A 25,111-nucleotide genomic window follows, 5' to 3' on the forward strand; every position below is an offset into this window, starting at 1 on the left:
ACTTTATTTTAACTCTATTCCAAATTATTCTTCTGATTTATCTTTAATATGCCCTTTATTCTGAAGTTGTACATATACATGCATGTTAAAGTAGAAAAAGACTAAGTTAGAGTCGGCTACTGTTTAAATTTGAATCACAGAGGATTCAAAACAATATTTCAGTCTTGAATTCGTCTTACCGAAATATTCGTGAGCACAAATAACACACAGTTAATAACAAGTAGATTATTCAACAATATTTACTCATTTCTCAATTGTAATTTAATTTAGTTCCCCTAATTTTACTTATAGTAAAATACTGGAATAATTAGCTGTCCTAAAAATATGCATATCTTTATTTTCTTTATTTTATATTACATATATATAACATTGTGGGAAGAACACCTAGATTGAGAATGTAATTGAAGAAAACTATATTATTTGCGATAAAGCCAGATTATTTATTACTTATTATTACAAACGTTTGACTACTACATAAAATAACAATTACTTTAATTGAAGAATGAACTTAAACCAATGATTTTTATTTAAAAATAAAAATAAATAAATAAAATCATTGATGTATGTTGGTGTAAGCATTTTTTTAAAAAGTTTATGAATTTTTTAGCCCCATATTTTTTTTATATTTTTTATAACGTTTTCTTTTTCACCTGTGATTAATAGTTTGATTATTATAGATAAATAGATATTACAGTCAATCTAAGTTAAATGGTGTGCTACTTGAGTAAATATTTTGTAGACGAAAATGGCCAGCATAAGGGTCTGTGACATCTAATAAATTCTAAAAAATGTGAAGGAAAAGTTAATGCAGTAAAATTACTTAAATTATATCAATGAAATATTAATGAAATGTTGGGAACTGCTGATTTGTGTACCTTTTGGCGTTTAATCAACCCTTATACTTAACTTTTAAAACTGTAATAAACTATAGTTATTTTGTGCACAAATCTAAAAAGGTAGAAGATATAAAGGGTTGAAAAGTTTTTGGGTCATGAAATTCTGTAAAATTATGGCCGTTCTATATTTCCCACTGTGAACCACGTATTAGTATGGACTTTTGTTCTCTTATACACTTTGTTTTTCTCAATTATAAGCTATAGTTAGTTTGTTCACAGATCTAAAAAGGTAGAAGATATAAAGGGTTGAAAATTTTTTGGGTCATGAAATTCTGTAAAATTGTGGCCGTACTATATCTCCCACTGTGAACCACGAATTGATATGGACTTTTGTTCTCTTATACACTTTGTTTTTCTCAATTATAAACTATAGTTAGTTTGTTCACAGATCTAAAATGGTAGAAGATATAAAGGGTTGAAAATTTTTTGGGTCATGAAATTATAAAATTGTGGCCGTTCTATATCTCCCACTGTGAACCACGAATTGATATGGACTTTTGTTCTCTTATACACTTTGGTTTTCTCAATTATAAGCTATAGTTAGTTTGTTCACAGATCTAAAAAGGTAGAAGATATAAAGGGTTAAAATTTTTTGGGTCATGAAATTCGGTAAAATTGTTGCCGTTCCATATCTCTCACTGTGAACCACGTATTGGTATGGAATTTTGTTCTCTTGTACACTTTGTTTTTCTCAATTATAAACTATAGTTATTTTGTGCACAGATCTAAAAAGGTAGAAGATATAAAGGGTTGAAAATTTTTTGGGTCATGAAATTCTGTAAAATTATGGCCGTTCTACATTTCCCACTGTGAACCACGTATTGGTATGAAATTTTGTTCTCCTGTACACTTTGTTTTTCTTAATTATAAACTATAGTTATTTTGTGCACAGATCTAAAAAGGTAGAAGATATTAAGGGTTGAAAATTTTTTGGGTCATGAAATTCTGTAAAATTATGGCCGTTCTATATTTCCCACTGTGAACCACGTATTGGTATGAAATTTTGTTCTCTTGTACACTTTGTTTTTCTCAATTATAAACTATAGTTATTTTGTGCACAGATCTAAAACGGTAGAAGATTTAAAGGGTTGAAAATTTTTTGGGTCATGAAATTCTGTAAAATTGTGGCCGTACTATATCTCCCACTGTGAACCACGAATTGATATGGACTTTTGTTCTCTTATACACTTTGTTTTTCTCAATTATAAACTATAGTTAGTTTGTTCACAGATCTAAAATGGTAGAAGATATAAAGGGTTGAAAATTTTTTGGGTCATGAAATTCTGTAAAATTGTGGCCGTACTATATCTCCCACTGTGAACCACGAATTGATATGGACTTTTGTTCTCTTATACACTTTGTTTTTCTCAATTATAAACTATAGTTAGTTTGTTCACAGATCTAAAATGGTAGAAGATATAAAGGGTTGAAAATTTTTTGGGTCATGAAATTCTGTAAAATTGTGGCCGTTCTATATCTCCCACTGTGAACCACGTATTGATATGGAATTTTGTTCTCTTTTACACTTTGTTTTTCTCAATTATAAGCTATAGTTAGTTTGTTCACAGATCTAAAAAGGTAGAAGATATAAAGGGTTGAAAATTTTTTGGGTCATGAAATTCGGTAAAATTGTTGCCGTTCTATATCTCTCACTGTGAACCACGTATTGGTATGGAATTTTGTTCTCTTGTACTCTTTGTTTTTCTCAATTATAAACTATAGTTATTTTGTGCACAGATCTAAAAAGGTAGAAGATATAAAGGGTTGAAAATTTTTTGGGTCATGAAATTCTGTAAAATTGTGGCCGTACTATATCTCCCACTGTGAACCACGAATTGATATGGACTTTTGTTCTCTTATACACTTTGTTTTTCTCAATTATAAACTATAGTTAGTTTGTTCACAGATCTAAAATGGTAGAAGAAATAAAGGGTTGAAAATTTTTTGGGTCATGAAATTATAAAATTGTGGCCGTTCTATATCTCCCACTGTGAACCACGAATTGATATGGACTTTTGTTCACTTATACACTTTGTTTTTCTCAATTATAAGCTATAGTTAGTTTGTTCACAGATCTAAAAAGGTAGAAGATATAAAGGGTTGAAAATTTTTTGGGTCATGAAATTCGGTAAAATTGTTGCCGTTCTATATCTCTCACTGTGAACCACGTATTGGTATGGAATTTTGTTCTCTTGTACACTTTGTTTTTCTCAATTATAAACTATAGTTATTTTGTGCACAGATCTAAAAAGGTAGAAGATATAAAGGGTTGAAAATTTTTTGGGTCATGAAATTCTGTAAAATTATGGCCGTTCTACATTTCCCACTGTGAACCACGTATTGGTATGAAATTTTGTTCTCCTGTACACTTTGTTTTTCTTAATTATAAACTATAGTTATTTTGTGCACAGATCTAAAAAGGTAGAAGATATTAAGGGTTGAAAATTTTTTGGGTCATGAAATTCTGTAAAATTATGGCCGTTCTATATTTCCCACTGTGAACCACGTATTGGTATGAAATTTTGTTCTCTTGTACACTTTGTTTTTCTCAATTATAAACTATAGTTATTTTGTGCACAGATCTAAAACGGTAGAAGATTTAAAGGGTTGAAAATTTTTTGGGTCATGAAATTCTGTAAAATTGTGGCCGTACTATATCTCCCACTGTGAACCACGAATTGATATGGACTTTTGTTCTCTTATACACTTTGTTTTTCTCAATTATAAACTATAGTTAGTTTGTTCACAGATCTAAAATGGTAGAAGATATAAAGGGTTGAAAATTTTTTGGGTCATGAAATTCTGTAAAATTGTGGCCGTACTATATCTCCCACTGTGAACCACGAATTGATATGGACTTTTGTTCTCTTATACACTTTGGTTTTCTCAATTATAAGCTATAGTTAGTTTGTTCACAGATCTAAAAAGGTAGAAGATATAAAGGGTTAAAATTTTTTGGGTCATGAAATTCGGTAAAATTGTTGCCGTTCCATATCTCTCACTGTGAACCACGTATTGGTATGGAATTTTGTTCTCTTGTACACTTTGTTTTTCTCAATTATAAACTATAGTTATTTTGTGCACAGATCTAAAAAGGTAGAAGATATAAAGGGTTGAAAATTTTTTGGGTCATGAAATTCTGTAAAATTATGGCCGTTCTACATTTCCCACTGTGAACCACGTATTGGTATGAAATTTTGTTCTCCTGTACACTTTGTTTTTCTTAATTATAAACTATAGTTATTTTGTGCACAGATCTAAAAAGGTAGAAGATATTAAGGGTTGAAAATTTTTTGGGTCATGAAATTCTGTAAAATTATGGCCGTTCTATATTTCCCACTGTGAACCACGTATTGGTATGAAATTTTGTTCTCTTGTACACTTTGTTTTTCTCAATTATAAACTATAGTTATTTTGTGCACAGATCTAAAACGGTAGAAGATTTAAAGGGTTGAAAATTTTTTGGGTCATGAAATTCTGTAAAATTGTGGCCGTACTATATCTCCCACTGTGAACCACGAATTGATATGGACTTTTGTTCTCTTATACACTTTGTTTTTCTCAATTATAAACTATAGTTAGTTTGTTCACAGATCTAAAATGGTAGAAGATATAAAGGGTTGAAAATTTTTTGGGTCATGAAATTCTGTAAAATTGTTGCCGTACTATATCTCCCACTGTGAACCACGAATTGATATGGACTTTTGTTCTCTTATACACTTTGTTTTTCTCAATTATAAACTATAGTTAGTTTGTTCACAGATCTAAAATGGTAGAAGATATAAAGGGTTGAAAATTTTTTGGGTCATGAAATTCTGTAAAATTGTGGCCGTTCTATATCTCCCACTGTGAACCACGTATTGATATGGAATTTTGTTCTCTTTTACACTTTGTTTTTCTCAATTATAAGCTATAGTTAGTTTGTTCACAGATCTAAAAAGGTAGAAGATATAAAGGGTTGAAAATTTTTTGGGTCATGAAATTCGGTAAAATTGTTGCCGTTCTATATCTCTCACTGTGAACCACGTATTGGTATGGAATTTTGTTCTCTTGTACTCTTTGTTTTTCTCAATTATAAACTATAGTTATTTTGTGCACAGATCTAAAAAGGTAGAAGATATAAAGGGTTGAAAATTTTTTGGGTCATGAAATTCTGTAAAATTGTGGCCGTACTATATCTCCCACTGTGAACCACGAATTGATATGGACTTTTGTTCTCTTATACACTTTGTTTTTCTCAATTATAAACTATAGTTAGTTTGTTCACAGATCTAAAATGGTAGAAGAAATAAAGGGTTGAAAATTTTTTGGGTCATGAAATTATAAAATTGTGGCCGTTCTATATCTCCCACTGTGAACCACGAATTGATATGGACTTTTGTTCTCTTATACACTTTGTTTTTCTCAATTATAAGCTATAGTTAGTTTGTTCACAGATCTAAAAAGGTAGAAGATATAAAGGGTTGAAAATTTTTTGGGTCATGAAATTCGGTAAAATTGTTGCCGTTCTATATCTCTCACTGTGAACCACGTATTGGTATGGAATTTTGTTCTCTTGTACACTTTGTTTTTCTCAATTATAAACTATAGTTATTTTGTGCACAGATCTAAAAAGGTAGAAGATATAAAGGGTTGAAAATTTTTTGGGTCATGAAATTCTGTAAAATTATGGCCGTTCTACATTTCCCACTGTGAACCACGTATTGGTATGAAATTTTGTTCTCCTGTACACTTTGTTTTTCTTAATTATAAACTATAGTTATTTTGTGCACAGATCTAAAAAGGTAGAAGATATTAAGGGTTGAAAATTTTTTGGGTCATGAAATTCTGTAAAATTATGGCCGTTCTATATTTCCCACTGTGAACCACGTATTGGTATGAAATTTTGTTCTCTTGTACACTTTGTTTTTCTCAATTATAAACTATAGTTATTTTGTGCACAGATCTAAAACGGTAGAAGATTTAAAGGGTTGAAAATTTTTTGGGTCATGAAATTCTGTAAAATTGTGGCCGTACTATATCTCCCACTGTGAACCACGAATTGATATGGACTTTTGTTCTCTTGTACACTTTGTTTTTCTCAATTATAAACTATAGTTAGTTTGTTCACAGATCTAAAATGGTAGAAGATATAAAGGGTTGAAAATTTTTTGGGTCATGAAATTCTGTAAAATTGTGGCCGTACTATATCTCCCACTGTGAACCACGAATTGATATGGACTTTTGTTCTCTTATACACTTTGTTTTTCTCAATTATAAACTATAGTTAGTTTGTTCACAGATCTAAAATGGTAGAAGATATAAAGGGTTGAAAATTTTTTGGGTCATGAAATTCGGTAAAATTGTTGCCGTTCTATATCTCTCACTGTGAACCACGTATTGGTATGGAATTTTGTTCTCTTGTACTCTTTGTTTTTCTCAATTATAAACTATAGTTATTTTGTGCACAGATCTAAAAAGGTAAAAGATATAAGGGATTGAAAATTTTTTGGGTCATGAAATTCTATAAAATTGTGGCCGTACTATATCTCCCACTGTGAACCACGAATTGATATGGACTTTTGTTCTCTTATACACTTTGTTTTTCTCAATTATAAACTATAGTTAGTTTGTTCACAGATCTAAAATGGTAGAAGATATAAAGGGTTGAAAATTTTTTGGGTCATGAAATTCTGTAAAATTGTGGCCGTTCTATATCTCCCACTGTGAACCACGTATTGATATGGAATTTTGTTCTCTTATACACTTTGTTTTTCTCAATTATAAGCTATAGTTAGTTTGTTCACAGATCTAAAAAGGTAGAAGATATAAAGGGTTGAAAATTTTTTGGGTCATGAAATTCTGTAAAATTGTGGCCGTACTATATCTCCCACTGTGAACCACGAATTGATATGGACTTTTGTTCTCTTATACACTTTGTTTTTCTCAATTATAAACTATAGTTAGTTTGTTCACAGATCTAAAATGGTAGAAGATATAAAGGGTTGAAAGTTTTTTGGGTCATGAAATTCTGTAAAATTGTTGCCGTTCTATATCTCTCACTGTGAACCACGTATTGGTATGGAATTTTGTTCTCTTGTACTCTTTGTTTTTCTCAATTATAAACTATAGTTATTTTGTGCACAGGTCTAAAAAGGTAGAAGATATAAGGGGTTGAAAATTTTTTGGGTCATGAAATTCTGTAAAATTGTGGCCGTACTATATCTCCCACTGTGAACCACGAATTGATATGGACTTTTGTTCTCTTATACACTTTGTTTTTCTCAATTATAAACTATAGTTAGTTTGTTCACAGATCTAAAATGGTAGAAGATATAAAGGGTTGAAAATTTTTTGGGTCATGAAATTCTGTAAAATTGTGGCCGTTCTATATTTCCCACTGTGAACCACGTATTGATATGGAATTTTGTTCTCTTTTACACTTTGTTTTTCTCAATTATAAGCTATAGTTAGTTTGTTCACAGATCTAAAAAGGTAGAAGATATAAAGGGTTGAAAATTTTTTGGGTCATGAAATTCGGTAAAATTGTTGCCGTTCTATATCTCTCACTGTGAACCACGTATTGGTATGGAATTTTGTTCTCTTGTACTCTTTGTTTTTCTCAATTATAAACTATAGTTATTTTGTGCACAGATCTAAAAAGGTAGAAGATATAAGGGGTTGAAAATTTTTTGGGTCATGAAATTCTGTAAAATTGTGGCCGTACTATATCTCCCACTGTGAACCACGAATTGATATGGACTTTTGTTCTCTTATACACTTTGGTTTTCTCAATTATAAGCTATAGTTAGTTTGTTCACAGATCTAAAAAGGTAGAAGATATAAAGGGTTAAAATTTTTTGGGTCATGAAATTCGGTAAAATTGTTGCCGTTCCATATCTCTCACTGTGAACCACGTATTGGTATGGAATTTTGTTCTCTTGTACACTTTGTTTTTCTCAATTATAAACTATAGTTATTTTGTGCACAGATCTAAAAAGGTAGAAGATATAAAGGGTTGAAAATTTTTTGGGTCATGAAATTCTGTAAAATTATGGCCGTTCTACATTTCCCACTGTGAACCACGTATTGGTATGAAATTTTGTTCTCCTGTACACTTTGTTTTTCTTAATTATAAACTATAGTTATTTTGTGCACAGATCTAAAAAGGTAGAAGATATTAAGGGTTGAAAATTTTTTGGGTCATGAAATTCTGTAAAATTATGGCCGTTCTATATTTCCCACTGTGAACCACGTATTGGTATGAAATTTTGTTCTCTTGTACACTTTGTTTTTCTCAATTATAAACTATAGTTATTTTGTGCACAGATCTAAAACGGTAGAAGATTTAAAGGGTTAAAATTTTTTGGGTCATGAAATTCTGTAAAATTGTGGCCGTACTATATCTCCCACTGTGAACCACGAATTGATATGGACTTTTGTTCTCTTATACACTTTGTTTTTCTCAATTATAAACTATAGTTAGTTTGTTCACAGATCTAAAATGGTAGAAGATATAAAGGGTTGAAAATTTTTTGGGTCATGAAATTCTGTAAAATTGTGGCCGTTCTATATCTCCCACTGTGAACCACGTATTGATATGGAATTTTGTTCTCTTTATACACTTTGTTTTTCTCAATTATAAGCTATAGTTAGTTTGTTCACAGATCTAAAAAGGTAGAAGATATAAAGGGTTGAAAATTTTTTGGGTCATGAAATTCTGTAAAATTGTGGCCGTACTATATCTCCCACTGTGAACCACGAATTGATATGGACTTTTGTTCTCTTATACACTTTGTTTTTCTCAATTATAAGCTATAGTTAGTTTGTTCACAGATCTAAAAAGGTAGAAGATATAAAGGGTTGAAAATTTTTTGGGTCATGAAATTCTGTAAAATTGTGGCCGTACTATATCTCCCACTGTGAACCACGAATTGATATGGAATTTTGTTCTCTTGTACACTTTGTTTTTCTCAATTATAAACTATAGTTATTTTGTGCACAGATCTATAATTCTAGAAGATATAAAGCAGTGGTTCTTAACTGGTGATCCGCGAATATGGTCCAAGTGTTCCGCGAAATTTCAATTTTAAATGTATTGAAATTTAAATACTTAGGAAAGATACGAAAACAAAAAATTGTTCCTTTTTTTTAATTTGAATTTAATTTTATGTTCTTGCTAAATACCGAATTTCAAATTATTTAATGTTAGTGTTCCGCGAGAAAAATATATACATATAATTGTTTTCCGCGTCTATGAAAAGATTAAGAACCTCTGGTCTAGAGACTCGTGAAGAAGTCCAAGTCTACAAAAATTAACCGAAAACTATTTATTGAAGACGCTTAGAAAAATGGCCTCGCCAAAACGTGGTTCGAACCATTGGTTGAAAAGCCATAAAAGTGGATGATTAAATTAGTTTTATTAACGATTGAAATTGAACTAATTCGGTGATTAAAATTAAAGTTTAATTTAATTCTCAGATTTAATCATAATTTTTTTAGTTTGATTAACGATTAAATCTGAAATTTAATTGATTAAATAATTGTCATATGATTAAAATTACGATTATATTCGCCGATTAAATTCTGATTAAAATTAAAAATAAATTTAATCAATTAAAAAATTTAATTAAATAAATTTAGAATTTAATTTTTTTTTTAATCAGTGCCCAACTCTGGGTGGGACCAGTAATTGACATACAAATATATTCATGAAAGTCGTTTATTCAGTTATGTCGATAAGGTATGCATTAAAAATCACTTTTAAATCTAAATAAATCACTTAAATCACCTAAATCACTTTTTCAATTGGATTTATAACAAAAATTAGTCTTATTCATAATTAATTGCAATCAGTTTTTAAATAGGCGAACCTAAATAATATTATATTATTTCAACTTTACCCTTTTTTATGCAGTTTTTGACGATCAACCCGTACACAACTGTCCTACCGGACAGTTTTAATTAAGTCCAAACCAAGACAGGTAATTTGAATAACAGCCCTTACTTTCAATAGTACCAAGGAGATATTAGCTAACTTACTTGTTAGATCGCACACAATGTCTTTCTGCTTGCTTTTATCTCTTTCTCTCAACTCTTCCGCTCTTTTATCCTTTCAAGTTTCCGCTAAATATTTTGTTACTTAAACCTTTTTTGGGGAATTTTTTTGGTTCTCAATCTACCAAACTACCCTCTCTACTTCCGATTAGACTATGTGGTCACATCCTTGTTTCATTCATTCCGCCTATAACGCTGCTACCGATCGCATCTACGCGTCTTTGGGTTCGAGTTGTTGGTGCCTTCTAGTAAACCAAATTTCTCCTACACTTCCCTTTTTTTGGAGCGCTTCGCTAAAATTTTCCACAATCTGTGTTGCCAGTGTCATTTGCTTCGAAACCAAACTATCTGAATGTAATTCATTCTTACTTTCTCCATCTATTCAGTATTTTATTGTTTATTATTACTGAGTTACCTCTTGGGCACATGTATATTATACATTGTGTGCACGTTCCTCGCGTCCCGCCACAGGTTGTAAGCATTCGCACTTATAACAGTAATAAATAAATGAAACGTCAATGAAAAACAAACTAGATTAAAAAATATATATCTGTTATTGACTCTTTAACTTGGAAAGGATAGGTATTAATATACACATACCTACAAATAAACCACTGATATTCACATAACTAGGTAACCAATTGACAAAAATATGTGTTACTAAAATAGGCACAACATAAAAGAAAAAATGAATGAAAAAACAAAATATTCTTTCGGAATACATAGGAAATGAACATCATAATATATCTTATGTAATTGATAATTAGCCACTTGAAATCACAAGCCATTTGAAAACCTCACACATCAACGGTTTTATTAAATTGGTAACGTTCTCCATAAAGTAATACAGGGCGATCCAACGTCCAACCTTCACGTGTTTAGAAATTAAAAATGGTTTTCATACCGATTTCATTTTTTTTAATACAGTTTAGCCTATTTAACTTATGGGATGCTATATATTCGTCTTCGGTCAACATGTCTGTCAATTGGTAAATACAATAGATCTTACAATCTTTTTTATGTTATTAATGTGTAACATCACAAAGTCACCAACTCTCCACGTATGTTTGATTTCGCACCTGGTACTTCTCTTGAGGGGGCTTCATTTTTCCCCTGGCCGTTTTATTTGATGGAATTCTATGGTTTAGCCATTTCCTCCCTTTCTTCTTTGTCATGTGGCTAGGACCCAAAACTGAGGGAGAATGAGAGATTTTCCAACTCCGATAAGTAGGCGTCGTTTTTATCAATCACGTAGGCCTCGGAAGCTGTTCGGCGATCACGATTATTCCAGTTTGTTGTTCATAGTTGTTCTGTACAGTATAATCAATCTGCATGCCCTCTTGAAATAAGGCGTACATTTGCTAATTCATTAATTTCAGTTGACATACATGTCAATTACTGGGCAAATTGCCGTTTCACGGACCAGTGATTGACAGCCCCATTTTAATCCTCAATGCTTCTTATAATTAAAAAAAAAACTACATAAATGAAATCTACAAGTAATACTAATTACGTGTATAACAGAACATTGATAACCACACGAATATATGAACAAATAAACGAAAAATTAGAAAAAAAAAAATTATTTTCTTATCAATCCTCCTTAGCAACGGCTTGTTTTTTCCTTGATTTTGAACTTTTAACACAAATAACCTTCCACTGATACCAAGGAACCTTCCAATAATTAATATTTTTCTGGAACTGCTGCACAAAGGCTTCTCAATAATGAAACTGAAAGAATCACCACTAAAAACGGCTCATATCCCTTATAATACCAGTTTATTTCTGGTATGTCAATTACTGGTGCCCAGTCAATTACTGGTCCCTTCACCCTAGTGATATTCGGTTATTTTTAATTCATATGCAAGATACCATAATTCCAATTTGTTGTTTTATTTTGTTTTTTAGGCTTTTATCGGCAAAATGGGAATGGATGGATCTAATATGACTCGTATATTGACACATGAAAATGATCTGGCCTGGCCCAATGCTCTTACCATTGATTACTTCTCTGACAGAATTTATTGGGCTGATGCGCATTTAGATTACATTGCCTCCGTTGATTTTGAAGGTCATCACAAGCATACTATACTTTCAGGAGAAAAAGTACCACACGTATTTGCAATCACTCTTTTTGAAGATTATATCTACTGGACAGATTGGAATATAAAAGGCATTTCAAGAGCAAACAAATTCAATGGTTAGTTGTAGAGGCTTGCTTCATTTACTCTGTTTGACGCTTTAAATGTATATCTATACCCTTTTTTTTTAAAAAAAAAAATTGGGTATAGTAACTATAACTTTTGTGTATTTTTCTTCTAGGCCAAGATTTGAAGATTTTGCGCAATACCACCCATCGCCCTTACGATATTCATGTCTATCACCCACTTCGTCAGCAAGCTTATCCTAATCCGTGCGCTGGTGACAATGGTGGATGTTCTCATTTGTGCTTGTTATCTCCAGTTCCGGGTGTGGATGCAAGTCCTGATGGTTACCGAGATGCTAAATCTCCGGTTGCCCTTGTTTGTGCTTGTCCGAATCAGTTTGTACTGTCATCTGATAACAAAACGTGTGTAGCAAATTGCACTGATGGTCAACACAGATGCGGTGGGCACGATGATAGATGTATTCCATGGTTCTGGAAGTGAGTAATTACTATTATTTATTTAATATTTCATTTTTTCAATTGTTTAATATTAATGAAATTCCCCCGTTAATATTTAAATCTCAGATGTGACGGTGAGAAAGATTGTCGTGATGGATCTGATGAACCACCAGAATGTCCAAAACGTACATGTAGACCTGGCACGTTCCAGTGTGATAATGGCAATTGTACTCCTTCGGCCACGATCTGTGATGGAAATGATGACTGTGGAGATCGATCCGATGAAAAGAAATGCAACCTTACATGTTCTGATCTTGAATTCAAATGTGTATCGAATGGTAGGTGTATACTAAGCGCCTGGAAATGTGATGGTGATACAGATTGTAAAGATCGTTCTGATGAAGATCCGAAAATTTGCAGTAAGTTTCTAAAACTTCAAGAAATAAAATTAGTTGTTAAATTAGGATTTTAATGGATGGTTTATTCATTTTTTATTTTTTAGACGTCAGAGTCTGTGATCCTGAAACAGAATTTTCCTGTAAAAATGGGCGCTGCATACCCAAATTATGGATGTGTGATTTTGATAATGATTGTGGTGATGATTCAGATGAACCAGCTTATATCTGCAGGTAGGTTTTACATAATTGTTTGTTTAACAAAAGTTCTGGTTTAATTGTTTATAGTGTATGCTATTACATTCAAAATATTTTCAGGCAGAAAAATTGCACCGCCGGTTGGCAGAGATGCCCTGGAAGAAGTAATTACAGATGTATACCTAAATGGCTGTTGTGTGACGGAAAGGACGATTGTCGCGATAATAGTGATGAATTGCCTGAAAATTGTCTGAAATGTAATCCTTCAACCGATTTCCAGTGTTCAAATAATCGTTGTATACCAAAGTAAGAAAGATTCCATTTTTGTCTGTATCATGGTTCCTTGAGCAGTTTCTCTTTGATGTGTCCAACTTCTAGCAAACATTATTTAATTATTTCGAAATGCTTGATGACGTGTTAAAAGTCTATAAATAACATATCTTTTAAATAATAATCTTGAATCCCTTATCTGCAGACGATGGTTATGCGATTTTGAAAACGATTGTGGTGATAATTCTGATGAGACAGAATCTCTTTGCCGAGGATCCTATAGGCCTTGCTCGGAATCTGAATTTAAATGCAAAAATGGTAAATGTATTCCACAGCACTACCGCTGTGATCATGATGATGATTGTGCCGATTATTCAGATGAAGAAGGTTGTGGAAACTTTCAATGTAAAGTAAGTTAAAGAACTTGCATATTATAACGACGGTTTCATTACTAAATATGTCATTAATAAGCGTGTTCTTTTTATAGAATGGTACATTCCAATGTGCTAGTGGCCATTGTATTGCTTCATACTTCCGGTGCGATGGTGATGTAGATTGTCGGGATATGAGCGATGAAATGGGCTGTGCACCCAGATTTCCAAACGGAAGATATTGCCCTGAACATGTATTCCAATGTGATAATCACATTTGCATTTCACATCAAGATAAATGTGATGGCATGGATGATTGTGGAGATAAATCTGATGAATCGCCTAGTATTTGTTGTAAGTATTTTTTATTATTTTATTTTTCTTATTTGTTTTTAATGTAGTAAAATCCTCAGTGGTGGATAATATCTTGGATTTTATGCTTCGTTGCGCGCATGTTTCTGGTATCCATGACCGGTTTCGGTCTTTCATCCATAATTAGTTTGGAGTAGCTTCACCATCCTCAGAGATAAATTAATCAGTTTGGTGTTCAGCTTCACTTACGTTACCGTCTCGCACTTCACTTGCTGACTGAGTGTAGTGTATGAATTTGTACTTTGTGTATAATGTAATCAAAAATTGTAAAATGCTATTAGTTTTACTTTGAATTTTTTAAGCATATGTTCCCTTAACTTCAAAAGCCAAAAAACAAAACAAAAAGTGCAAGATGTGTGTTTAACCATTAATTTCTTAGTTTTGTGAGCGATATATTAAAGAGCTCTATTCCATTGGTATTCTGCGTGAATAAAGATGAACCTTGGATAGCTGAAACGTTGGAAAGAGAAGAAATAAAATAAATATGACTAGTCAATAAGTAGTTAAATACTCAAATAGTTTGTACTATTCTGTCAATATTTCCGAGAATTTCTAGATATTATGACATTAATTTTTTGTCCTTTTTTTTTTTTTTTTAGCAAATATAGCAGCCTCATGTTCAGGTCGGGGCCGCTATTTATGCGAGAACGGCCGATGCTTATCACTAGATGTGGTTTGTGATGGAGTTGATGATTGTGGAGATGCTAGTGATGAAAACAATCATTCTTTGTGCGCTGCAGCAGGTGGCCCGTCTCGTGGTCATCCACTTTGTATGCCTAAAGAATTCACGTGTGATAATAATAAATGCATACCTGAATCTGCAGTTTGCGACTACGAAGACACCTGCGGAGATAATTCGGATGAAATTGGATGTCGTATGTTTTATTACAGTTATAAAAAAAGGCAATATTTTAAATTATTTTTGTGTATATAATGAAAAATTAAGTATGTGTTTTTATTTATTTTAGATTACAGTGAAACTTGTCCTGGTGACGGCAAGATGGGAGGATGTGAACATTTCTGTAAGAATATAACAGGTGGAAAATTGAATTCATACATATGTGGCTGTTACCGTGGCTTCACAGTGAACCCAAACAATACAAAGACTTGCAAAGGTATGTCGTAGGTATTCTATTGTTTAAATTTAAAATATTTTCTTTTTCTCTCTGATAATCATGTTTTGTGATCTTTTTCTTAAAAAATTAGATATCGATGAATGTGCTACTGGAGCCAATCAGTGTTCTCATATATGCACCAATTTGAATGGAACATTTAGCTGTAGCTGCAGGACAGGATTTACACTTGTAGATGGTTTAAGCGGAGTTTGCAAGGCTGATGATCCAAAAGTAATCTAATTTTATAAAGAAAAAATTTTAAGATCTAGAAAAGTACAATAAATACAGATCGTTAAAAAAAAAAAAAAAAAAATACTAATAATTTGTTTCCATCCAGGTTACCGTAATTTATTCCAATGGTGAAGACATTGAAGGATATCAAGTTCATAGAAGACGTGAAATTGATGTTATAAGAGAAGAAAAACATATAGAAGCCATAGATTACAATCCAAAAGCCGAAATGGTTTTCTGGGTGGACAGCTATGAAAGAAAAATTAAAAGAAGTTATATGGTTGACGCTTTAGCTGGTGAAGTAAAAGTGGGATATCCACAAGATCTCTCTGTGAAAGGTTTTAAATAAGTTTTTAAAAATAAGTATTTAAAAGTATAGAATGTTTTTGGAACTGATTATTTTATTTTTCACCCAGGTACTTCGAAACCAACAAGTGTTGCTGTTGATTGGGTAGCTGAAAACTTGTACTGGACAGAAACTGATAGGTCTGGTGCAAAACCTAAAGGACGTGTAATGGTGGCTAAACAAGATGGCCGTTACAGAAGATCTCTTGTTGATTCGGGTATATTTTGCTATTTTCAACTTTTAATTAAAGTGTGCCTTCCATTCAAACATATTTTGCTTTCACATATTTGAAAAGATTTTGTCCTAGCTGCCAAACATTTTTACAAAAAGGTTCAATGTCGTCACTTTTGAATCAAATAGCTCTAGCTCTAATCGGAAGTCACTCTCGGAGTATTAGTTGTATATTATTTTACAGTATGCTCTCAAGTTTATTCTTCGAAAATTTGAAGCCCTAAAACTATTTCCAACTTATTAAAAGTGAGCCATTAAAGTTCCAAAAATCCTTGCTCCATTAATCCATTATCCAGTTGGGATGTAAACTCATTGCACATTAATTCCAAATTTCACACAAAAAATGAAATATTAATTATGATTGTATTTACGCTTTTATATATTTTGCGAAACATTTACGAACATTTTACGAATTTCAGCACTTGAATTACCAACTTCAATAGCAGTTGATCCACAAGTTGGGCGAATGTATTGGACAGATGCTGGTGCTAGCCCAAAAATAGAAACAGCATGGTTAGATGGTTCAAGGCGCAGACCTCTAGTTACTGATAGAATAAGACATCCTGCTGGCCTTACGATAGATTATGCTTCTGAACATGCACTGTATTGGGTAGATGCCAAATTAAATCATATAGAAACCATGAGGCCAGATGGAACCAATCGTGAGATCATACTTAAAGGAGGTATGATTTATATTTTAGTGCCGTTTTAATTATTTTTGGCCATTTTTTTTAATTACAACATTATTATTTTCTTATTTTTTTTTTTTGTAAAGATAACCTACATCACCCACTTTCGTTGGATGTTTTTGAGAACAACCTTTACTGGGTAACAAGAGATACTGGCGAATTAGTAAAACAAGACAAGTTTGGCCGAGGTATTCCTGTAACTTTGGCCAAAAATTTAGTCAATCCTACTGGCGTTAAAGGTATGCATCGTGAAATTTACTTTACTGCTTACAGAAGGGGATGATATTTTAGATAACAAAATGGCGTTAATACTTAAATAGTGCAGATTGCAGTTTTCCCAAGGAAAGTAGGTTTTTTATTCTCTCTTTTTTTTCGAGATTGTCCTAAAGTTAATTTTTCTTTAGGTCCAAATCTGTTTTCCCCCTTTTCTTTATTACTTAGACTTAAAATTAGACTCATTACATTTTTTTTTTTTTTTCAAGACGTCTAATTTGACGAAGCAGTTCAGAAAAGAAGTTATTGATTAAAAGGATTTTAGCCTACAATTTTAAGCTGATACAATCTTTATGTTACAACCGCTTTATTTAAGAACCAACAGCAACAATATGTTAATTTTCTTTTTATCTCTTTCAAGCAGAATCTTCATGATTTTCAGATACTTCCATAGGAAATAAAATTCATTTATTGGTCCTTTTTGAAAATATGATTTTAAAATATCTTAAGTTGTTATTGTTAGAAATAAAACGTGAGTTTTTAGAAAATATAATTAACATATTTTTGTTTTCAGTGTATCACAAGGCCAAATATAACTTAACTCTCTCCAATCCTTGCAAAAATAATCCTTGCTCACATCTGTGTTTAATCGTACCCGGAGGTCACAGATGTTCTTGCCCCGATAATACAAATATCAGAGTCTCATCAGCGGAAGTTCTTTGTGATTCAGGTACACTAAGTTCAACTACCCAAACTGTGAAACAATTTTTCAATAAAGAAAGTTTATGTCCAAAATTCAAAGAGGTTCTGAAAAGAAAAAACTTAATATTTTTTAGCTGCTGAAGAACCTCTACCATTACCACGTATCTGTCATTGTCGGAATGGTGGAATTTGCCGAGAAGATGGTGCAGACTTAGTGTGCGCATGTCCTCAAGATTATTCTGGCAGCGACTGTGAAACATTAGTACAACGGACAAGAGCTCCTGGTAGTGGTTCCACTGCTCTTGTCATTCCAATCGTAATATTGTTGGTAATAGCAGCAGCTGGAGCAATATTCTATTTTATTAGGAAAAGACCATTGTAAGTTACTGACTGTACACTGAAGTATAAATAACATGTTTAACTCAATTTCAGTTTTTTTTTTATTGAATTTACATTCATACTCTCTTTATTTAGTGCGTTTTAAAAAATATTTTTCAGTGGTAAAGGTCCTGGACTGAGCAGTCTAACAAACTCGCAGAGTGTGTCCTTCAGACAAGGAACTAACGTTGAGTTTGGCTCTCCTGCGTTTAGTAACAATGGGCCTGCAATAGCGGTGAGATTTTTTATTGATTATTATTATAATTTCTATTATGGATTAAACGATATCTATGATTATATTTATTTGATATAATACTTTATTATTTATTTGTAATCTTATTGATCTTTGGGCAGAGTTTTGTGAATGACTTCATCATTATTCAAGTTTTTTTTTATCTTTTGCATACTAAATTGGTACATTTTTTTTTTATCAAAAGAGAATAAGTGATGATTTAAAAAAAAAAAAAAAAACTACTAAACACCTAAGAATTTCTTTTTATTGTAGGAACCCATGCAGGACGTAGAATACAGTATGGCCGATATTGGCAGTAAGAACCGTGATTTCAGCAACCCCATGTACGATGCTCTGGGGACGCTGGAAACAGTTCCAGATGGCAATGGAACCAGTGCCCTTTACGACGTTAGTTTTTATTCTTAGAAGAAAATTTTGTATTAGCACTTTAGATGATGTTTTGTCTGTTATTAAAAAAAAAAAAAACAGCCTTCCTTCGTCCTAGGAGAAATTGTTCTATAACTTCTTATGGGGCCAATAATAATAATTGTAATAATAATAATAATAATAATAATAATAGCCATCTCGAATCAAATAAAGACCGGAAATCGAACCCAGTACCAAAATTAATATAATCTTGGCGAAGTTTAAAGCTCTATTATCTCGCGCTTCATCTTTTATCAACAATGATTCAGTGATTTTGCTTAAATATACATCGCTTACGGAATGCATCAGTGACACTTCTTTGGTAACATAATTTGAATAAAAAAACGTGAAGTATTTCGAAAGCCTCCCAAAACTTTAGAGACATATTCCTTCGTACATCAACTTCAGCTGATAAAAAAGAATCACAATAAAATATTAATCATTGAAAATGTTGGTTCTGCAGTACTGGATACCATTGATTTTTATGATAGATAATCATAACACGCCTGTTTTCTTTATTTCTCAATGGAGTTCAATTTATTAACTAGAGATCTACACCAGAGGCTTTTCTAAATCGAAATATGTGAATTTTCTGAAAGCAATCATATTTTTTATCATTTATATAGCGGTCTAAGAAGAAAATGTGTAATGAAAAATTGTTTAAATATACTATAAGAATTTCAGAATAGAACACACTCAAACATTTAAAAAAAAAATTGTCTTTTTTTTTTGCAGGATATGAAGGGCAGAGCAGAGCCAAGCTCTGCGGTGCTGGCGCCATCGAGCATGGTTGTACGGTCGGCGAGGGACACACCCGGAAAAGGCCACCGTTCATCAACACATCGCGAACTAGATCCAAGCCCTGATACAGGGAAGGATACACAGAAATTGGTCGAGGAGGACCCGTCCGAGTGTTGACCCGAAATTTACAGGTGCTATCTCCACCACACATCCTCAGTCGCCAAAAATTAAAAAAAAAAGTCTTAAATGACTTTCGTGTAAATAAATAATGAAATAAAGAAACGCTCAACCCTCCAACAAATTCAATTTACGAATTTTTTGTTTGTTTTTAACTGATTTTAAAGTTTATCGAACGTTGTTTATTCTCCGCTCGAAAAAAAAGGACATTTTTATAAAAAATGTGAAAAGAGTTTTAAAGAATGGAGTGTGCGTCCGTTATATTTTTATATGTATATTGTAAGACTGGGTTGAGGTGAGAGTTGGTCTGGATACAAACATTATCGTTTGTGGACTAGACATGTTTTTATATCGCGAGATAGATAAAAGAAAGAAACTGAATTTCTATAGTGTACAGTATATAATAAATAATATAATTATTTTAATGTATAAAAGTTTTTTTACTTTGGTTTTTCTATCTCCCAAATTTTTTTTTTTTTTTTGCTTAGTTGCTCTGACAACTTTATTTCTATAAAACTTATTTAATTTTAAATCAAAAGGGCGAGAACTATCTTGTTGTCTTCGAATATTTGTACAAGATATCTTGAACTGAAACAAACATCGTTTAAGTATAGACAGTTGAATACATAAACAGTCAGGAAAGAAGACACACCAACCTCAAAAGCTTAGCAAAAAATAAAAATAAAATGATTGAATTTGGCAAAATTCTTTCTTTCCCTTTAAGGCATTAATGCTCTTCTGTGTAATGAAGTGCGTAACCTATTAACTTTACTAGATTACAGTGAGGGGCCCAACTAAACGCCTAACACTTTTATTTGAAATTTTTCTCAAGAATCTCTTCAGCTTCTCTTGAAAGATCTACAGAATAATGTACTATTTATATACACTTCTACAAAATCAAGAAACATTAAAATAATTGTCAAAATTAAAAGAATGAGGAAAAGGGATTAACCAGGAATACGATTTCAAAAAATAAAAATTGAAGGAAGAACTATAGCAAAAAGAAGTAAGATCATACTGAATAGTTTTTTATTATACAAAAAATTGTCCAAGAAGGTAAAATATTAAGCGTATTTAGACAAAAATATTGTTATATTCATTATTTATCCATTCAAGTTTTTTTTTGTAGTCAAAATTTTCTTTAAATGAAATGGAAAGTTGTTCTCTCATCTTATTAAAGTAAAGCATAAGTGCAATATCTTATAAATAAGCATACAGTGCTATTTCTACCTACTACAACGACTTAGTTCGTCATTGCTCGCAATATTAATTACTTCATTGGAAGTAATAATCAAAAGTAATCACCTGGTACTCCAATGAGCAGAAAACAGCAGGGAAACTAAGTTTTTCAAAAAAACAAACTGTCCGCGATAGCACTGCTGTATTAGGCTGGAAACATAGTGGAGCGGCGCGCAAAGCGGCGCTGATAGCGAAGAGCGAAGCGGCAAAAACAAAAACTAGAAATAGATAGAGTTGCTCTATCTTCGCTTTGCTCGCCACTATGCGCGGTCCCATATGTTAACTTGTGTTTGATTTCGCCGCTTCGCTCTTCGCTATCAGCGCCGCTTTGCTCGCCGCTCCACTATGTTTCCAGCCTTAGGGTTGATCGTCAGAAAAAAGCACGAAAAAGTGTAACATAGAAAAGCATCCAACTTTGACCATTTTTTAAAGATTTTTTCTATAAATGATGAAATTCCCAAATTTTATTTAAAATATAGGGTAATCCTCTTTTATAACTGAATTTTTTTTGCAGCAACCCAGATTTAATACATTTCAAAAAAGTGTAGCCTAAAATTGGGAAAAAACGGCATTTTCAGAAAATGTTCTTGTTCTTGATACCTTTACTGTAAACAACGTTGCGCCAAAAAAGCGTGGACCAATTTTCATGAATGAGATGTAATTCGATTCGGAATTTTATGTAGATTAGAGGACTCGTATTATCTGTACATCGAATGGGAGAGGAGTTAGCCCCAATTATGTAAGGTACCTTCCCAAATTGTTATTACTAATAATTACGCAAACCTTACAACTGATTTTTGGGTTTTATGGGTGAATAGGTAACTATTGCTACTAGTAATAACTAGTAACATAGTAAGAAACTCCTAGGAAGAGAAAATCTAAGGCCAGTAGCTGTTTCGGACCCGGGATCTCCGCTAACCACTGAGCTAATTAATAATCCCTTCCCACCAAGTCCATTATTTCTAATTTAACCTTCTTTTGTTGATACAATGATTCAATGATAACTTTATATTTTACTAGCGCAAATTAGGTCAAAGGTGAGAGATCAAAAAAGACAAAAGAAGTGGAAAATTGTTTATTAATAAATATACAGTTACAAATCTAATTATTGTAATCTTGACCCCACCGAGGCTGCAAAAAAAAAAAAAAAAGGTAAGTCATAAGTTAGTTATATTATATAGTATGTTTTCACACTATATAAACAAAGTAGCAATTAAGTTACTTACGTCTTGTATTCTTGCTTTTACTTTCCTTTCGATTAGGGCTTGCAAAGCTTCAGATTTGACAGATAAAGAATCAACTTTTTCTAAAATTTGTTGATATGGTGACATTGGTTGGGTCCTCATAACAAAATGAGCCAGTTTAGAATCAATTTTTGCATCCAACCTTGCATTTCTGATTAAATTTACTATCCAACATTCGGCTTCATCGGGATTCATATTTAGTTTCTCAGCCAACATTCTAATAATTTATTAAATGATTTTACTAAAGAAAGTATTACATAGATTAATTTCGGAATAAATAAATTTATATATTACCCTATACTAATGCACTGATGTATTCTACAAAAGGTTTCAAAGATCATCAGCCGAGCGTTTTCTACGAAATCTTCCAAACAAGCTACAAGGAAGAAATCATTAAATACTACTACCTGGCACTCATGCAATTTCTGTCTGGCTCCTTCAAAATCGAAATTTACATAAAGATGTTCTAAAAATTCTGTAATTGGATCTCTATAAGTGTAAGACTCCTAGAAATAATGGAATTGCATTATTTAAAATATTTTATTTATAATTGTTACAGACTTTTGGAGGTTGTTGTGGATTAGAATTAATTTGGTGTGTTAAAAAAATCTAAACCATGTTAAAAACAGAAATGCAGCTTTGGATTCGAATTAATGTTGGCCCTTGTATTATTAAACTGACTCGTACTCTTATTTCAGATTACAAGTGATGACCTTCAACTTTGTAAAGGATTTTCACTCGCACTCAGTGGTGACTTACATCCCTGTAGATGGGGATTTAGAATACATTTTCAGTACTCCCTGCTTGTCGTAAGAGGCGACTAAAAGGGTACACCTACACCTAAACAAATTTACAGACCACACTTACATTAAATATACATCCCTACATAAACCATTATGGCATTCTCAGTACACATCCTTAGGCTACCTTCCCTAGGAAATAGCTACTGACAGTGGAGCAAGTCTGGAGGTTCCAATGAGGCAGCCCCTCCACCAGACGCACGCCTTAAATTTTCATGGTTACGAGACCTCAAAGAGAAGAAAACAATAACGATTTGTCAGACAAGAGACCCCGCAAACGTCTAACTGACTTGATAGGATTTTGGAATATTTAATTCTTTTACAAGCTAGGAGGAGGGATACAGACATCTGGCACTATTCTGAATAAGTCCGTACAACTGCTAGCATAGGGTAGTTCGCAGGTTTAACTAAAAATATCTTTACATACCTGCTGAATAACTTTCACCACATCTCTCAGAGCACTTCGTCTCTGTTTGTTTAGAATTACAGCTGCAGCCAAATATCTCAATATATGAGGGCACATTGTCTGAATTGCATTGAGATAGCTGAAAGTTTAACAAAACTTAATAGTTTAATGTACTTATGACTACGTAATGTAATGGGAAACAATTTTACATCAAGAGGTACTTAAAAAAAAAAAAAATATTTCACGTAAATGTTGCAAACTTACTTAGGTTTGTAAAGAAACATATCAATTATTAGGTCTCTTCCTTTAACATGATTGAAGAAAATAAATAAACTCCAATGAATAAGCCAAGTTCTATGCTGAAGGCTCTGAAGAGATGAGCTAAATGTATTAGCATCTATGTACTCTTTTAATTTGTTCAAATCATCCAAAGCTGATTCCCAACCTTGAGAAAGAATCTCGGAGGCAAGTTTTCCCCAGAGTACATTCAAATAATTCTAGTAAAAATAAATAAACAAAAATATCGTTAGAAATAAACATTACAAAAATCTGTAAAAATTGCACACTTCTTATTTAAAAATTGCAATAATTAGATGTGCTAGTAATTTAAAAGCTTATATTGCATGACTAAGAATTTCATAAATCCACAAAAAAAAAATTAACTAAAAACAATGCAACATTAAGAACAAAAAGATACCTTATCTGTCGGTGGCATGACCAGAAGGCAGAAATACAGATAGCTTGTTGAGTGCGTGTAATTTCCACATTCATACACGAATTTCGCTAATGTGTAAAACCTATCAATATTTTCAATGTTAAACTGAAAAAAAAAGAAATGGTTTTCATTAAGAAATTTATATTTCAAACCTATACCACTTATTTTTGTGAAGTAAACAAACATCGTATTCCTTCGTTAGAAAAGCCACCAACCCTTTAGGGCCTTCCCTCATTCCACTAATATTAGCCATCACTCCATCATTACTGAGTAAATCAAGGATATCTTTGTTTGCGTCTTTCAATGCCATAAGTTGGTCTAAAATTTCAGCTCTCCGTTCAAACAGCTCCTGAATCAACAAGTTAGTTAGTCTAGTTATACTTCAATTATGATACTTACTTTCAGGAATTAATAAATGAATGGATGAATAAATATTTAAATTACATCCATGTTTTTTTTATCAGGATACAATTCTGTAATAATGTCAATAATATAATCCAACATGTAAGTTTTGCTTAGAATATCCACTTTAGCTTGAAGTGTATCATTCTTGTTATAAATCTGAAACAGAGGATGTTATCAGCTATCAGCTATCTCATCACAATATTAATATCTCAATCTAAAAACTATTTTTTTCTATGTTCTACAATTCGACTCAAACTAAATATCTAAATATGAATGTAACATCCATATGGCTATAGTTCTAGCTAGAACAGTAGGATCGAATAGTAGTGACACTATAAAATAAAAAAACAAAACTCTTGTTCAGGAAGATTCCAATGACATTTGAAAAAACATTTTATAGTTCAAAAGCATAACGTATATATGATAGCCACTTCACATAAGGTTCATATTTTGCTAATTGTAAGGGTATCACTAGTATGGAGGTATCAATTTGCTCACGTCTTTGGCTGAAAGAAATTCCATTAAAGGAAAAACTAAGTGCCTGTCTAAATAAGGTACGAGAAGCGGTGTTAAGTCGTATTTTGCCATGTTGCAGGTAAGATGAGTAAAATTGCTTGAATTTAACTTTAGAAACAACTTAACCTAACTTATCGAAACAAGCCACATGGGGCGGGGATT

The 25,111-nt window shown here is 32.2% G+C and overlaps 2 protein-coding genes across 5 annotated transcripts in view; one reads left to right on the plus strand and one right to left on the minus strand.

Annotated features, from left to right (window-relative positions):
- The window catches only part of mgl (low-density lipoprotein receptor-related protein megalin), a 635,024-nt gene extending 614,966 nt beyond the window's left edge, over nucleotides 1-20,058 (plus strand). For all 4 annotated transcript variants that reach the window (XM_074120029.1, XM_074120036.1, XM_074120039.1 and 1 more), the window contains 19 exons: nucleotides 11,841-12,132; nucleotides 12,255-12,576; nucleotides 12,664-12,956; nucleotides 13,040-13,166; nucleotides 13,251-13,436; nucleotides 13,606-13,810; nucleotides 13,888-14,125; nucleotides 14,743-15,018; nucleotides 15,112-15,258; nucleotides 15,350-15,489; nucleotides 15,596-15,827; nucleotides 15,906-16,052; nucleotides 16,486-16,749; nucleotides 16,842-16,994; nucleotides 17,543-17,698; nucleotides 17,805-18,048; nucleotides 18,169-18,283; nucleotides 18,554-18,688; nucleotides 19,442-20,058. In XM_074120029.1, the coding sequence (XP_073976130.1) occupies nucleotides 11,841-12,132; nucleotides 12,255-12,576; nucleotides 12,664-12,956; nucleotides 13,040-13,166; nucleotides 13,251-13,436; nucleotides 13,606-13,810; nucleotides 13,888-14,125; nucleotides 14,743-15,018; nucleotides 15,112-15,258; nucleotides 15,350-15,489; nucleotides 15,596-15,827; nucleotides 15,906-16,052; nucleotides 16,486-16,749; nucleotides 16,842-16,994; nucleotides 17,543-17,698; nucleotides 17,805-18,048; nucleotides 18,169-18,283; nucleotides 18,554-18,688; nucleotides 19,442-19,624 (3,855 nt within the window). In that variant the 3' untranslated portion in view covers nucleotides 19,625-20,058. The remainder of the gene's footprint in view (nucleotides 1-11,840; nucleotides 12,133-12,254; nucleotides 12,577-12,663; nucleotides 12,957-13,039; nucleotides 13,167-13,250; nucleotides 13,437-13,605; nucleotides 13,811-13,887; nucleotides 14,126-14,742; nucleotides 15,019-15,111; nucleotides 15,259-15,349; nucleotides 15,490-15,595; nucleotides 15,828-15,905; nucleotides 16,053-16,485; nucleotides 16,750-16,841; nucleotides 16,995-17,542; nucleotides 17,699-17,804; nucleotides 18,049-18,168; nucleotides 18,284-18,553; nucleotides 18,689-19,441) is intronic.
- Nucleotides 20,059-21,923: 1,865 nt separating this feature from the next.
- On the minus strand, nucleotides 21,924-25,066 carry eIF3e (eukaryotic translation initiation factor 3 subunit e). Its single transcript, XM_074120050.1, has 9 exons — nucleotides 24,932-25,066; nucleotides 24,473-24,589; nucleotides 24,213-24,377; nucleotides 24,011-24,133; nucleotides 23,578-23,810; nucleotides 23,335-23,452; nucleotides 22,402-22,613; nucleotides 22,090-22,324; nucleotides 21,924-21,994 (listed from the first exon to the last, which is right to left on the minus strand). Exons 1-9 carry the CDS (start codon nucleotides 25,019-25,021, stop codon nucleotides 21,965-21,967), a joined length of 1,323 nt encoding a protein of 440 aa, XP_073976151.1. The 5' UTR covers nucleotides 25,022-25,066; the 3' UTR covers nucleotides 21,924-21,964.
- Nucleotides 25,067-25,111: the final 45 nt, after the last annotated feature.

The sequence above is a fragment of the Rhodnius prolixus genome, unplaced genomic scaffold, assembly GCF_049639745.1.
Source record: "Rhodnius prolixus isolate KJV_2025 unplaced genomic scaffold, Rpr scaffold_1, whole genome shotgun sequence".
NCBI classification, from domain to species: domain Eukaryota; kingdom Metazoa; phylum Arthropoda; class Insecta; order Hemiptera; family Reduviidae; genus Rhodnius; species Rhodnius prolixus.

What these genes read in the sequence shown, in the direction of transcription:
- eIF3e (XM_074120050.1), bottom strand. Translation starts at nt 25,021, where the DNA reads ATGGCAAAATACGACTTAACACCGCTTCTCGTACCTTATTTAGACAGG. An exon ending in TCATGCCACCGACAGATAAG is followed by an intron (nt 23,811 to 24,010) that starts GTATCTTTTTGT and finishes TATTTTTACTAG; the next exon opens with AATTATTTGAATGTACTCTG. An exon ending in ATGTTTCTTTACAAACCTAA is followed by an intron (nt 23,453 to 23,577) that starts GTAAGTTTGCAA and finishes TTAAACTTTCAG; the next exon opens with CTATCTCAATGCAATTCAGA.